Here is a 13544-nt window from a genome sequence, read left to right as displayed (position 1 = left end):
CCGCCTCAGGCTCGCCGTGCAGAGCCGCGGTGACAGTGGCCGGAGGGCAGTGCCGGCGCCGCCTCGGGCCACGGCCCCATCGCCTCGCAGGGTCAGGGCCTGAAATCTGCCCTCACCCGCCGGCACTCCTGCTCCGGCTCCTGCCGCACATCCTCCCCAGCACCCAAGCGACCGACGCGCTTTCAAAAGAAAGAAAAAGAGCGCACTCGGTTTCACCGCCGACACCCGGCAGCGGGCGCCTCAGCAGTGCGCATGCGCGCCGCCCCTCGACTCACCGCCCCCCACTCACCCACCCGGCGCGCATGCGCTGAGCCCGCCCGGCCGCTTCCGGGTCTCGCGCTGACCCCGGCTCGTCCTCACCCGACTTCGGTGGCGGCGCCCGGAGCGCGTCCCCAGCTGCGGCCGCGCCCGCCCGCGCTCCCTGCGCTGGCTCCCGGCTGCCGTCGGGACTCCCCGCTCCCTTTCTCGCTGCATCTTTAATCTGTGTGACAGCGTGGCCGCTTCCGCTCTCTTTTGATCGGTTTTAGCTTGGCCCGTTTTCCGCCATCCTTGACCTTTAACCTAGCTGTGCCCTTTTATTGATTGATTTTTGACTTGTAGCGTATCAGTCCACGTGTGTAGTGCACAATGTCTACATCCCCGCGGGAATTCCGTTTTCTGCCCCTTCTGTGGTGCGCGTTGCAGAACACGAGGCTCGCGTGCCTCGCGGGGGTCGACTGTGCTCCCGACACATCCCGCCTGCGTCCTTTCCCTCCCGTGTCCCTTCATCGTTGACAAAGGCCTGCTTCCCCTCCTTCCATCGTCTACCTTTTATTTTGGGCTATTTCTCTTTTTTTTGGTCTTTTTGAGATAGGGTCTCGCTGTGCAGTTCAGGCTGGTCTTCAGCTCACTTTGTAGCCCAGGCTGGCTTCGAACTTGCAACGATCCTCCTGCCTCAGCCTCCCGAGTGCAGGGATTACAGGCGTGCGCCACCACACCCGGCTATTTTGGGCTGTTTCTGCTCTGGGTTTCTTGTATAGGAGAAGGCATGCTTATGTGCCTCGTTTGTTTCACTTAGCATTATGGTCTCCAGGTGCACCCACTTTCCTACGAATGACTCAGTTTGTCCTTCTTCATGCAGAGTAGTGCTCCAGGGTGTGTAAAGACCGCATTTTCTTTATCCAGTCTTCTGTTGATGGACAGATGCTCGTTCGGAGAGTCACCTGTGATGAACTGCGCTGCTATAAACACGGGCATGTGCAAATCGCTGTAATATGATACCCTTAATTCTTTTGGGAAGACACCTATAAGGAGAATGGCTGGGTCAAGTGGGATTTCTAGTTTTAGTTTTTTGAGGACTCTCCATGCTGCTTTCTATAGCGGTTAAAGTAGTTTACATTCCCACCAGCGGTGGAGAAGCGTTCCTTTTCCCCCTGCAGCCTCACCAGCACTTGTTATTATTTGATTTTTTTTTTTTTTTTTTCCGGTACCAGGAATCAAACTCACGATTGCCAGGCAGGTGCTGTGCCGCTGAGCTAAATCCCCAGCCCAATTATTTGATTTCTTGATGATGGTCATTCTGTCTGGGAGTTTTCTGGTCATTCGTACTTCTTCTGAAAAGTGTCTATTCATTTCACTTGCCTATTTTTTGATTGGGTCTTTTATGGGGGGGGGTCTGATTTTTTGAGTTCCTTAGGTAGATAGTAGTCCTCTGTCTGAAGAGTAGCTGGCAACATTTTCCCCATTCTATAGGTTGTGTCTTCACTCTGTTAGTTGTTTCTGTTGGTGTTCAGAAGATTTTTAACTTGATGTGATCCCATTTGTTGATTCTTAGAACGATTTCCTGTGTAGCTGGGGTTCTGTTCAGAAAGTCCTTGCCCGTGCTGCTGGCTTCAAGAGTTTTACCTGTCTTGTCTTCCAGCAAGTTAAGTGTTTCTGGTTTGTGTGCCCTTTTATTTATTTAAAGTGGGTTTCTTGTAGGCAGCATATTGGTAGCTCTTGCATTAAAAATTCCTGACAGTTTCTGCATTGGGGGCTGACTGTGGACGTGGGTGGTCTTAAATCTACCATCTCACTATTTGCTTCGCACTGTGCCATCTGTACTTTTGTCCAGAACATGAAGTCTTGATTCCTCTCACAGAGTGTCTAGGTTACTTTTCTCTTGTTGCTGAGACAAACTACCTGACACCCAAAATGAAGGAAGAAAGGTTTATGTAGCTCATGGTTCAAGGAAGTTTCCATCCATACTCGGCTGGCTCCAAGGCAGAGTGGCACATGGCAGAGGGCAAAGTTCATGGTGGCAGAAAACAGCAAAAACAGCAAGAGCAAAAGGGAGTGGCAGCAAGCAGCCTCTTTCTCTCTCTTACATATGCAAATTATCCACCCCATAGTACTCACACCCATAATCCCTGCATTGGATCATGGATCAATCATAAACTCTTTTTTTTTTCCGGTACCGGGAACTGAACTCACAACCTTGCGCTTGCCAGGCAGGTGCTGTGCTGCTGAGCTAAATCCCCAGCCCCCAGTCATAAACTCTTGAAGCCCATCCTATGACTGCATGAGGCTTTGGCGGGGACATCCAGACACAAACCATAACATTCCACCCCTGGCCCACCAAAGACTCATGTACATCCGTTTATGCAAAAGGCATTTTAAGAGTTGCTAAAATCCTAACAGTTTCAGCATTGCTGAAAAGTCCAAGTCCCAAGTCTCCTCTGAGAGGTGTAAGGCAAACTCTCAGCTGTGAGCCTCTGTACAAACGAAAAGTTAAACACTTCCAACATTCAATGGCACAAGGTAAACATTACCATTCCAAAAGGTACAAATGGGGATACAGAGCATGGGGACCAAAGCAAGTCCAAAATCCAGCAGGGCTAACGTTATGTCCTACAATTCCACATCCAGCATCTGAAGCAATCTGTGGCACATCGTGAGCGCCTGAGGGCTTGAGGACTCCACGCCTATGGCACTTCTGGTGGTTACAGCTTCCATTGGCTTCTCTCTTAGACCCGCTTTGCTCCCTCCTTGCAGCTTTCCTCAGACAATCCACGTTCCTGGCTTTTCCAAACTTCTGAGGTCTCCACTGCACCTTTTGCTTCACACTCACAGCTTCACACAGAGCTTCCTTTCCACTCAACGCTGCCAGTCTGTATGACGGCACTTGGGCCGAAGTCTTGTGTCACCGTTGATGCCTCTCCTTCCCTTTCCTCCCCTCTACTCTCTTCCCTTCTCCTTCCTTCTCCAGTGCTGGGGCTCAACTCCAGGGAGTGCTGAGCTACATCCTGTCAGGCTAGTCCCTGAGTAGCAACCGACACCACCAGGACAGGCAGGACTGAAGCAAAGAGTGATATATTTATTTCAGGCTCGGTGCAGCCTGGCCAAGGCCGAAAAAGCCGTTGGCCCCAAACAAACAAAGGGGGCCTACTTTATAGATTATATTTTAGGTATGGGAGAAGGAAGTTCCATGAGGAAGGTGGAAAATTTAAGTTTCTCAGGGGTGATTGTGGGGTCTGGTGCCTCTGGGGGAGGGCAGTGCGGGAGGACATCGGCATGTTGCTGATTTACAGCGTGGCACTCTGTGGACTTACGAGGTTTCCTGTGAGCCTGAGAACTAGCCTGGGAGCCAACCTGATAAACAGATGTACTTTAGTCTCTCAAGGTGAGTGAGGGGCTCCCCATTTGAGCAGACTGGTTGTGGAGTTTCTCTCTTCAAGTTGGGTGGGGTACAATGTGAGGGACTTAACACATCTCCAGTCTATTATTATTATCGTTGTTGTTGTTCAGAGGCAGGGTCTCACTTATTTGCTAGGTTGTTGTACTTAAACTTGTGATTCATCTGGCTTTGCCTCCCAAGCAGCTGCAGTTGGAGGCCAGCACCCCCCGCTCTTTCTCCTCCACTTCTTGTCTGATCCAACATGGACCCTGCTGCCCTTTGGGACCTCCCTGCCACTCCGTCCTGCCCCCGCTCAGCTGCCACAACAGACACAAGCCATACCAGTGCGCCCCAAGGCAGCATGCGCTCATCGTTGGAGCTTTTGGGAGGTGACTGGGCCCTGGGCATGTGACGCTGGATGAGCCCACTGAAGGGTTTAGTCGCGTGTGCTGCTGGGAGGTACTGGTGGCGGGAACAGGTGGCTCACTGTGGCCATGGCCTGGAAGGGTGTAGCTGTGCCCTTCCTCCTCCCTCGGTGCTGAGTCCCACTGCCCACCATGAGCACTTTCTCCTCTGTGCTGTCCCCCTGCCGTTCCGCCCTGCCTTGGAGCCAGCCAAGTATGAAGTGAAACTCTGTGAAGTGAGCACGTCCTCCTTTAGTGGTGGATGCTGGCTATTTTGTCGCAGCAATGAAGAGCAACTATGACAGTCTCGTGCACACTGAGATGGCAGCACGGTGCATGCCATGATTTCCTCAGGACTCGGAGAGGAGGCAGTGCAAGAACAAAGCTCTCGACGTGTCACTGGATGGGCTTCTGGAGATCTGGGAGCGTGCTTATATTGGAATGAATTGTCTTGCCCCAGACATGCTGAAGGTCTGTACATGAAGCCTCGTTGGGAAATAAAACGTGGATGAAATCGAGTCGAGAGCACTCTGCATTAGGACGAGCCCAAAGTCCAGTCTCAGGGGTCTGTGCAAGGAGAGGGAAGTCTGGACCCGGACATGCAAATGCACTCGGTGCCAGGAGACAGAGATGGGGAGATGCAGCCAACAAGCCAGGGGGCGTCAGGTGGCCCGGTGCGAGGAGCCTGGCATGGACCAGGTTCTGCCTCGGGTCCAAACGCACCACCCCTGGCAGTCCCTGGACTCCGGGCTTCTGGACTGCAGGCAGGGCGAGGCTGGGCCCTGACCTGAGGCCTACAGTCATGGTCCTTTGCTATGATGGCCCTAGGAAAGTAGGGAGCGCTGTTCCAAGAGTGTCACCTCACTCCGAGTCTGCGCCGTGGAAGCTGTGAGGAGCTTCAAGATTATGTGGTGGGAGAAGATGAGGCTCCCTCTGCCAGGAAATGAGGTTATCTGTGACTTCCTGTGGCTGTGGGATAGGCCACTCCATTTCCAGACAGATTAACGTGGCCGGGTGTGGTGGCGCACGCCTGTAAGCCCAGCACTTGGGAGGCTGAGGCAGGAGGATCGTTGTGAATTCGAGACCAGCCTGGGCTACAAAGTGAGCTCAAGGCCAGCCTGAGCCGCAGAGCGAGACCCTGTCTCAAGCAAAACAAAACAACAAACAAACAAACAAACACCAGACAGATTCACGTGACAAAGTTGCCCGGTGCGGTGGCACTCACCTATAATCCCAGCCTGTGCCATTGTGGGGCGGGGCTGGGTCAGAACCGGGGCTGGCATCGGAAATGCAGCAAGGGGAGCTGCGGGCGCCTAGGCTGTGAGCCCGCGTCCCCCGCCCGCGCCCCTGACTCCTCAGCCTCGTCCTCGCCAGGTGTGGAGGGGCCGTGCTGACGCCTGCCGGCCGAGCCCGGAACTGCAGGGCTCCAAGCATCCCGGTGCCCTGTGCCCGTCGGTCTGCACCCCGCCCCCTCCAGACACGTTCCAGTGTCAGAGCTGTGACTCAGGTAACACACATTTTGCTTCACGATGGCCCCAAGTGCAAGCTGGCAGTGCCGCAAGGCAGAGCTGTCAAAGAGGAGCCTGACTGTGCCGCCTTTGAGGGAGCAGCAAGAGCTCTCAACACGTAAGCAGAGAGAATATACGCTGACTGCTAACACCGACGGTAGAGTGTCAGCCTCTTACACTGCCCAGTTTCAGCTTGGGCTTCATCACATGCAAGTAGAGCCATAAACATCATCTGTACAGGGCTCGGCATTATCTGTGCATTCAAGGAGCAAGGGGGTCTTGGAAAGCCTCCTCCGTGGATAAGGGGACCCTGTCGTGATTCCTTTATTTTTGTTTTGTTTTGGTTTGGTTTTTTGAGACAGAGTCCCATTATGTAGCCCGGGCTGGCCTTGAACTTGCCCAGATCCTCCTGCCTCAGCCTCCCTAGTGCTGGGATTACACGTGCGTGCCACCCCCTCCAGCTACTGCTGTGATTCCCTAAGCTCTTCCTTCCCAGAAAGCGGGGCAACAGACTCTCCTTCGTGTGCCTCAGAGCGAAGCCCTCGAGGAAAGCCCAGAAGGACCCAAGTCGCTAGGCCACATGTCTATCTGAAAGTCTGCTGGGAAGGTTAAAAATAGAAGCACTCATTTGAAGAAAAACCTTCCTACTTCACTCTGAAGCACACACACCATTTACAGGGGCAGCTGGACATCGCCAGCGGCACGGGCTGCATCTGGAGTGGCACAGGGCGCAGTGTCCTGCTGGACTGTGACCCAGCTGTGCCTCGGGCAGTGGTGCCCCGCCCATGGCAAAGCTGTCACACTCCAAACGGTCACTGGGGTCAAACCCGACAACATGGAGCGGGCGGGGCCAGGACGGGAGGGCCACTAGCCAGTGCAGGCAACCCAAGTGCCCTAGCCTGGCACAGGGCTGCTTGGTATGGAGAGCTGTCTCTGAAGATGCCAGCCCGGCAGCTGCTGCCTCTGCACGGTCCTGCCTGCTGGTGTTCACCCTCCTGCAGGGCGGGGGGCTGTTTCCAGGTAATTTGCATTAAGTACCATTCTGCCTTTCCACCGTGGTCCTAGTCATTGCAAGGCTCCTGCTGGTCCCGTGGGGTCTGTGTATATTTAGAGGCTGACGGGGAATACAGGTACTGTTTTTTGGCAGGACAAAATGCTATTGCCCCCAAGGGTGAGAGGACACAAAGGGCCACCCAGAAAATCGCGTCACCCGTTCATTCACCCCAGCGGATGCCAGAGGCTTCCCCCACAAGCTGCCCATCAGCCCTTACTCTGTATCTTTATAGTAACATTTATTTATTTATCTTTAATTTTTTCTTGTTTGCACTAACACTGTCTATTTCAGTACCGAAGAATGAAACCAGGGCCTTCATCCTTAGCTACATTCCCAATGCATTTAGCTTTTCTGAGACAGAGTCTTGCTAAGTTTTCCAGGCAGGGCTGGAATTTGTGATCCTCCTGCCTCAGCCTCCCAGAGTGCTGGGATATAGGCCTGTGTCCCTGTGCCCCGCTGCTAGAACACTGCAGCGTTTCTGTTCCAAGCCGAACGGGCAGGGCACGGGGTCCCCTGTTTGGCCTCTCTGCACTCCGCTCCCCGTGTGAAGGCAGGGAGGCCCTGTGCCGTGGCACGGCGTCTGGCTAGTGGGGCAGCGCTGGAAACGGGCTGCGGAGGCCAGATGGGCTCGGAGGCTGTGGGCGGACAGGACCGCGGGACCCTCGCTGCAGGGCCTCCTCGCCTCCCGAGGCTGCGAGGAGAGCGCTGTGGCGGCGGGGTCTCCGGTGCTCGCAGCCTGCGGCTGGTGCCTGTGCAGCGCAGCGCCGCGCGGGGGAGACCAGCAGGAGCTGTCTGTGGATGTTTTCATTTCTTTTTCCTGCTGTGCGAGGATGGAGCCAGGGTCTCACGTCCGCTAGGCCAGCGCTCTACCCCGGAGCTGCGACCCAGCCCTATGAGGCCTCTTTATTCCTTACCTGTCTGTCACCGTCCATCCGTCTAGCCATCAGCTATCTGTATCCTTCAGGTGCTTCCTTCCCGGCGCTAACCTCACTCTGGGTCCCCCCCAGCTCTGCCTCGATCCTCTGCTACAAGCGAGACCGACCAAGGTGCCCGCCCTGTGCCGCGAGGGGACAGCGAGTCCCAGCGGCCCGCTGCTGCCGAGCCAGCGTGGCCGCCCGTCCCGCGCCTCCGCATGGCGGCGGCGCGCACCCGCGTGTGCGCGGATCCCGAAGCCCTGGCTGGGTGACTCGTCCTCCCTGAACTCAAGGCCTCCAAGGGGCAGTGATGTTTTCAAGTAGAGATTTCTGGGGAACAAGCGGAGGTATGGCTGCCGCTGCCGCAGGAGCCACGGGGTGCGGGCGCGAGGGGGTAAGAGCCTCCAGGCGGCAGGCGACAGTCTTTCAGATGGGGTTCCTGCAGGTTCTCCGGAAGCTGCTAAAAATGCAAGTGACATAGAAAAGCTCACAGAGCAGGTGATGCGGAACCCACAAGTCCTGGCAGCTTTACAGCAAGGACCTGACGATGTCTCTCACACTCCTTCCAGCTATACCCAAAGCAGTCAAGAGGAGAATTAGAGCCGGGTGTGGTGGCTCATGCCTATCATCCCAGCACTCGGGAGGCTGAGGCAGGAGGATCGTCGAGAGTTTTTTTTTTTTTCATTTTGAGACAGGGTCTCACTATGCAGTTCAAGCTAGTCTTGAACTCACTTTGTAGCCCAGGCTGGCCTCGAACTCACAGCAATCCTCCTGCCTCAGCCTCCCAAGTACTAGGATTACAGGTGTGTACCACCATGCCTGACTGTCGAGATTTTGAGACCAGCTTGGGCTACAAAGTGAGCTCAAGACCAGCCTGAACTGCATAATGAGACCTGTCTCAAAATGAAAAAAAAAAAAAAAAAAAAAAAAAAAAAAAAAGAAGTGATGCACTCAAGCAGCTTCAGGTGCAGTGTGCATACACAGAAGCCAAGTTCTATGAAGAGGTCCATGACCTGGAGAGAACGTATGCAGCACTGTATCAACCTCTGTTCCACACGAGAAGAGAATTCATCACTGGTGATGTGGAGCTCACAGATACAGAATCAGAATGGCACAGTGAAAATGCAGAGGAGGAGAATTTAGCTGGAGACGTGAAAAATAAAGTAGTCACAGCAGAAAAACAAGCAGCAGCCAAAGAGCTAAATCTCAAAGGAACCCCCGGGCTCTGGTTCACCATTTTTAGAAACGTGGATATGCCCAGTGAGCTAGTGCAAGATGATGAGCCAATCTTGAAACATCTGCAAGATATTAAAGTGAAATTTTCAGACCCTGGACAGCCTTTGTCTTCTATGTTAGAGTTCCCCTTTGAACCCAGTGACTACTTTACCAATCCAGTCCTGACAAAAACATACAAGATGGCTGGGCATGGTGGTGCACGCCTGTAATTCCAGCACTTGGGAGGCTGAGGCAGGAGGACCATTGCTAGTTTGAGACCAGCCTGGGCTACAAAGTGAGCTCAAGGCCAGCCTGAACTGCATAGCAAGACCCTGTCTCAAAAAGACAAAAAAAAAAAAAAAAAGGAAAAAGGGGGCCAATGATATAGCTCAGCAGCACAAGCACCTGTCTGGCAAGCGCAAGGTCCTGAGTTTGATTCCTGATACAGAAAAAAAATTTTAAACCTGGCCAAAAAAAAAAAAAAAAAAAAAAGGTAATACCAGCTGGGAGTAGTGGCATACACCTGTAATCCCAGCACTCGGGAGGCTGAGGCAGGAGGATTGCTGCAAGTTCGAGGCCAGCTACACAGTGAGCTCAAGGCCAACCTGAACTGCATAGTGAGACCCTGTCTCAAAAAAGACAAAAAAAACCAAACAAACCAAAAAACCATACAAGATGAAGTCAGAGCCAGACAAGGCCGACCCCTTTGCCTTTGAAGGTCCTGAAATTGTGGACCATGATGGGTGTACTGCTGACTGTAAGGAAGGAAAAAATGTTACAGTGAAAACCGTCAAAAGAAAACAGCAGCAGAAGGGTTGGGGCACCGTCAGAACCATTACTAAACAAGCTCCCAATAAGACATTTTTCAACTTTCTCAGCCCACTGAGAGCCTCTGAGGATGGGGAATCCCTGGATGAATGCGGAGGAGGACATTCTTTAGCTGCTCTTTCAATATATTACCGCCGGCCTGACCAAGCCATATGACTGTCTGGTTCCGGAGGAAGTCTAGCAAAAGCACTGGTGGAACGGAAATGACTGCGGAACCTGTGTCCCTGCGGAAAGCCTCGGGGACAACACTAGATGCTGTGCTGAGATATGCCCGAAGGAACGATAACATGATGGCTGGCTAAGTCATCTTATTTCTGTGCTAATTGAGTTGTCTCGTCCTTCTAAACCTGTTGCTATCCTCCCATTGGTCCAGCTGCTTCCTTTGTTCTTTCTCAATAAAAGGTTACTGAGATTGGTAATCAAGGTGGCAGCCTGAGAGGCTGCAAGCTCCCTGATCCCAGGATTTTGCCTCTTGTTTTTGTTTCTCTTGCTTTTCTTTTCATCTGAGGGCACCTCGTTCTCAGGACCCGTCACCCCTGACAGAAATGGATTATAGACCAACAGATGAAGATTTTGGGTACACACGAGCCTCAGATTTTGAAATCAGACACTTTTTCCATGAGTGGATAATGCTGAGGGCTGCACTCTGCTCCACTGGGGAGGCTGTAGAGAATGATGATGAATTTGAAGAAGGCGAGGAAGAAGAGGAGGAGTTGGAAGGTAATGAGGAGGCAGATGAGATGATGCTGAAATTAACCCCAAGAAAGAGCCCTGCCAGCTGGCGGGATGCAAGCAGCAGTGAGGAGCGGCCACCTCGGGGATGGCTGTCAGGACCCAGCTGGGGCAGGGCCTCAGGCCATGCTGCGGCACACGTGGACAGCGCTTATAACACCTAACACTTTTCCTTCCTATTCTGCTTGCACCCTGGCAACAGGTGTGCACTTCAGCAACAGGAGGTTTAGTTCTAGCACCCTCTGTGGCCTCGGTGCCTGCAGCCCTGGACCTGCCTAGGCTCTGCCCCTTAGAAGGTCCATACACCGCCTGGGTTGGGGGAGTCACTCCTGGAAAGGACGGAGGTCTGGCTCCGTTTCAGGGCTCCCGGAGCCTCTTCTGCGGCTGGCTGAGTCCCTCCCTTTGATTCAGAGAAACTCTATTTTCCACCGCTGATGCTACTGCTTGGAAGCTGCTTCAGCCATCATATCCCAGTCATCTCAGAAGAGCCGAGTGGAGTGAGGCCGGGTTTACTCAGAGCGTTTCTCCTTGTGTTTTAGTTTGCTAGGGGTTGGGTGGGCTGCAGCGCACACCGTCTCTGAGGCGGAGCTGTGGTGATATCCATGTACCTATTTATTCACTGTGTTTTCAGGACTTTTAACTTCGTTGCTCATCCGTACCATTGATGAAACCATATTGGTGACCTGACCAGGAGGGGCGTTGCGGTCCCCCAGCAGGACCATGGCCTGTGCTGCTTCCTGCAGCCAGCTGCTGAGGGCGGGAGCTTGTTCTGTGACATGCAGACCACATGTTGCTGTGGGAAGTTCCTTGGGGAGGGGAGGGGCGGCAGACTACAGCTTGTCAGTCCAGCGTGTGAACGTTACATCTTGCTTTCTTGGTAACTCCCATTTCTGGACTCCACCACTCATCCTATCCTGAGCCCTGGCTTTGGTGTGACTGGTTGGCGGCTGGTGTGTGGGGTTTTCGAGTATGTGGCAGTGATCTCTGGCACCTGGGGACGGCTGCGTCCACACTGACCAGCCTTGTAGAGTGCTCAGCCTTACCTGATAACACATTTGTGACTGAATATGGTGTTTTCAATTTGTACAAAATAGTTAGAATATTCTATTAAAGTTGTGAAATGTGAAAAAAAGATTTCTTCACTAAAATGCAAAAAGCAGAAGTCTTGTTTAAATTGCTTATTTCTTCAGCTTTAAAAAATTTATGGTAAAATACACGTCTGATTTACCATTTTAGCCTTACCTATTAATTACGTGACAGCTGGGTGTGGTGGCGCATGCCTGTCATCCCAGCACTCGGGAGGCTGAAGCAGGAGGATCTTTACGAGTTCGAGACCAGCCTGGGCTACAAAGTGAGCTCAAGGTCAGCCTGAACTGCATAGGGAGACCCTGTCTCAAAGAGACAAAAAAAGAAAAAAAAAAAAACACATGGTTTCTTCCACTCATCCAGGTGGCTTTTGCGCAGAACACAGACCACGACCACTCCTTGCTTTTGACCTTCCAGTCACCTGAGCACCGGGAACTTCTCACTAAGAGCATGTGTGGTTCTAGGCTATCGGGTTAATAACTTAAGTTACTGCAGGCTGATCAGGCCTGCAATCTCCCAAACAAGTGGACAGCAAAGGCTTAAACAAATGAGACAACTGAAATGATTTTAGGGCTCCAGGAAGGTCCACTCTCTTACAAAATTTAAGGTTCTCTGGGTTAAGACCTAAACTTCCTTGGGCAGCCCATATTTAAAGGAGGGGGATACTGAAGAAAATGCAGGAATCTGGGCAGGACTTGGGGATCCCTTTAAGGACTTCTCCAAGTAATACTTATGTTAATTTAGAACTGTTATCCCCAGGAAGGCTTTCACCGTGGCAGTGAGATGTCTGCAGCTATATTCTCCTTAGTTAATTGGGGTTGGAGCCAAAAGTCCTCGCTGTGGCCTTATCTTGTCCTTTGAGGCCTCACGGCTTCACCTACCGTTACAGGCCTCAGTAGGGACCAGTGATGCACACGTAAACATGGAAAGCCAATTGGTTAGTGTAAGTCCTGCTGAGTTGCTTCACAATGGTCTCCATCACTAGGCCGTGAAGGGGTGCTTCTCTATCCCTCCTACACAGCCCCCCAACACACCCGGTTGCACCTTCACCCCACGGGCCACCTGTGCAGCTGCCTGACCTGCGTGACAGTCTTGCAGCTCCAAAAGCTGAGCCCTGCACAACTTGGACAGAAGTGGGGCTGGGCAGAGCCAGGCTCCCCCAGCTGTGCCCGGGAGCAGCATCAAGGCGAGGCAGGAGCTGGGTGCCAGCAGCTGCCTGGGCAGCGGGGTCATTCCTCGGTTCCAAAGCAGGCTCAGGGGGATGCAAGGCAGGACACGTCGTGCGCATCAAGGTCAGACTGCGGACGCCAGCAGAGGTGATGGGGTACGGGACCAGACTGCCCACTCCCCTCAGATCGCTGAACGGCAGCCCGGATGGGCTGAGACCGAGGCCCTGCCGCTCTGTGGGCTGGACACTTGAAGCGGAAATGAGGTAGAGGCACCTCTGAGAAGGGGAAAGCAAGCTTCCGGTGGGACTGGACAGCCTGCAACCCTCCTCCCTCCAGGATGCCTCTGGGGTCCGACTGCCTCCCCTCTCTGCACGGCCTCCGCTGAGGTTCGGGTCGCCTCCACCTAAGTGAGCGATGGCAGCTGTCCACTCACTGGGCTCAGCGCTTCCGGCTGACAGCAGCACACGGTGCCCCCGCTACCAAGGAGGCTGACCACGTTCGTCCGAGAACCCTGCACCGGCCTTGAGTTCCTGAGTCCTCTGGTGACCACCTGCTGGCATCTCCCACGCTCATTCCACTGCAGGTCTCTCCCTGTCCAGGGCTCTGGGCACCTGCCGCGTCCCCTGCCTGCAGTACTGTCCCTCACTCCTTCCTTCTTCGTTCAGTACTGGTGATTTTTTTTTTCTTTTTGAGACAGGATCTCGCTACGCAGTTCAGGCTGGCCTTGAGCTCACTTTGTAGCCCAGGCTGGTCTCGAACTCGCACCGATCCTCCTGCCTCAGCCTCCTGAGTGCTGGGATAACAGGCGCCACCACGCCCGGTGCCAGTACTGGGGATCGAACCTAGGATCTCGAGCTTGCGAGGCAGGCTAGGCAGGCACTCTACGGCGGAGCTCCGTCCCACCCTCCCTCACCCCTTCAAAGCTGCCTTGTAGTAAGGCGGTACAGAAATGTCACCTGCCCCTAGTCCCTTGCTACAGGTCCCTAGGTTTAGTTTTTGC

At 53.5% G+C, this 13544-nt stretch overlaps 1 protein-coding gene across 1 annotated transcript; it reads left to right on the top strand.

Moving 5' to 3' along the window:
* The first annotated feature begins 5326 nt into the window (after window positions 1-5326).
* On the top strand, window positions 5327-10359 carry LOC102013867 (nucleosome assembly protein 1-like 4). The gene is given in 10 exon segments (XM_013507820.1): window positions 5327-5358; window positions 5413-5545; window positions 6225-6320; window positions 7064-7394; window positions 7608-7782; window positions 7883-8122; window positions 8458-8932; window positions 9405-9646; window positions 10120-10292; window positions 10295-10359. Coding segments are annotated over 10 exon segments (1962 nt in total).
* The last annotated feature ends 3185 nt before the right edge of the window (window positions 10360-13544 follow it).

Source organism: Chinchilla lanigera, unplaced genomic scaffold (assembly GCF_000276665.1).
Source record: "Chinchilla lanigera isolate Chin_1 unplaced genomic scaffold, ChiLan1.0 scaffold00137, whole genome shotgun sequence".
Lineage (NCBI taxonomy): Eukaryota > Metazoa > Chordata > Mammalia > Rodentia > Chinchillidae > Chinchilla > Chinchilla lanigera.
The sequence above is the reverse complement of the archived record's forward strand: the minus strand, read 5'-3'. Positions and strand labels throughout refer to the sequence as shown.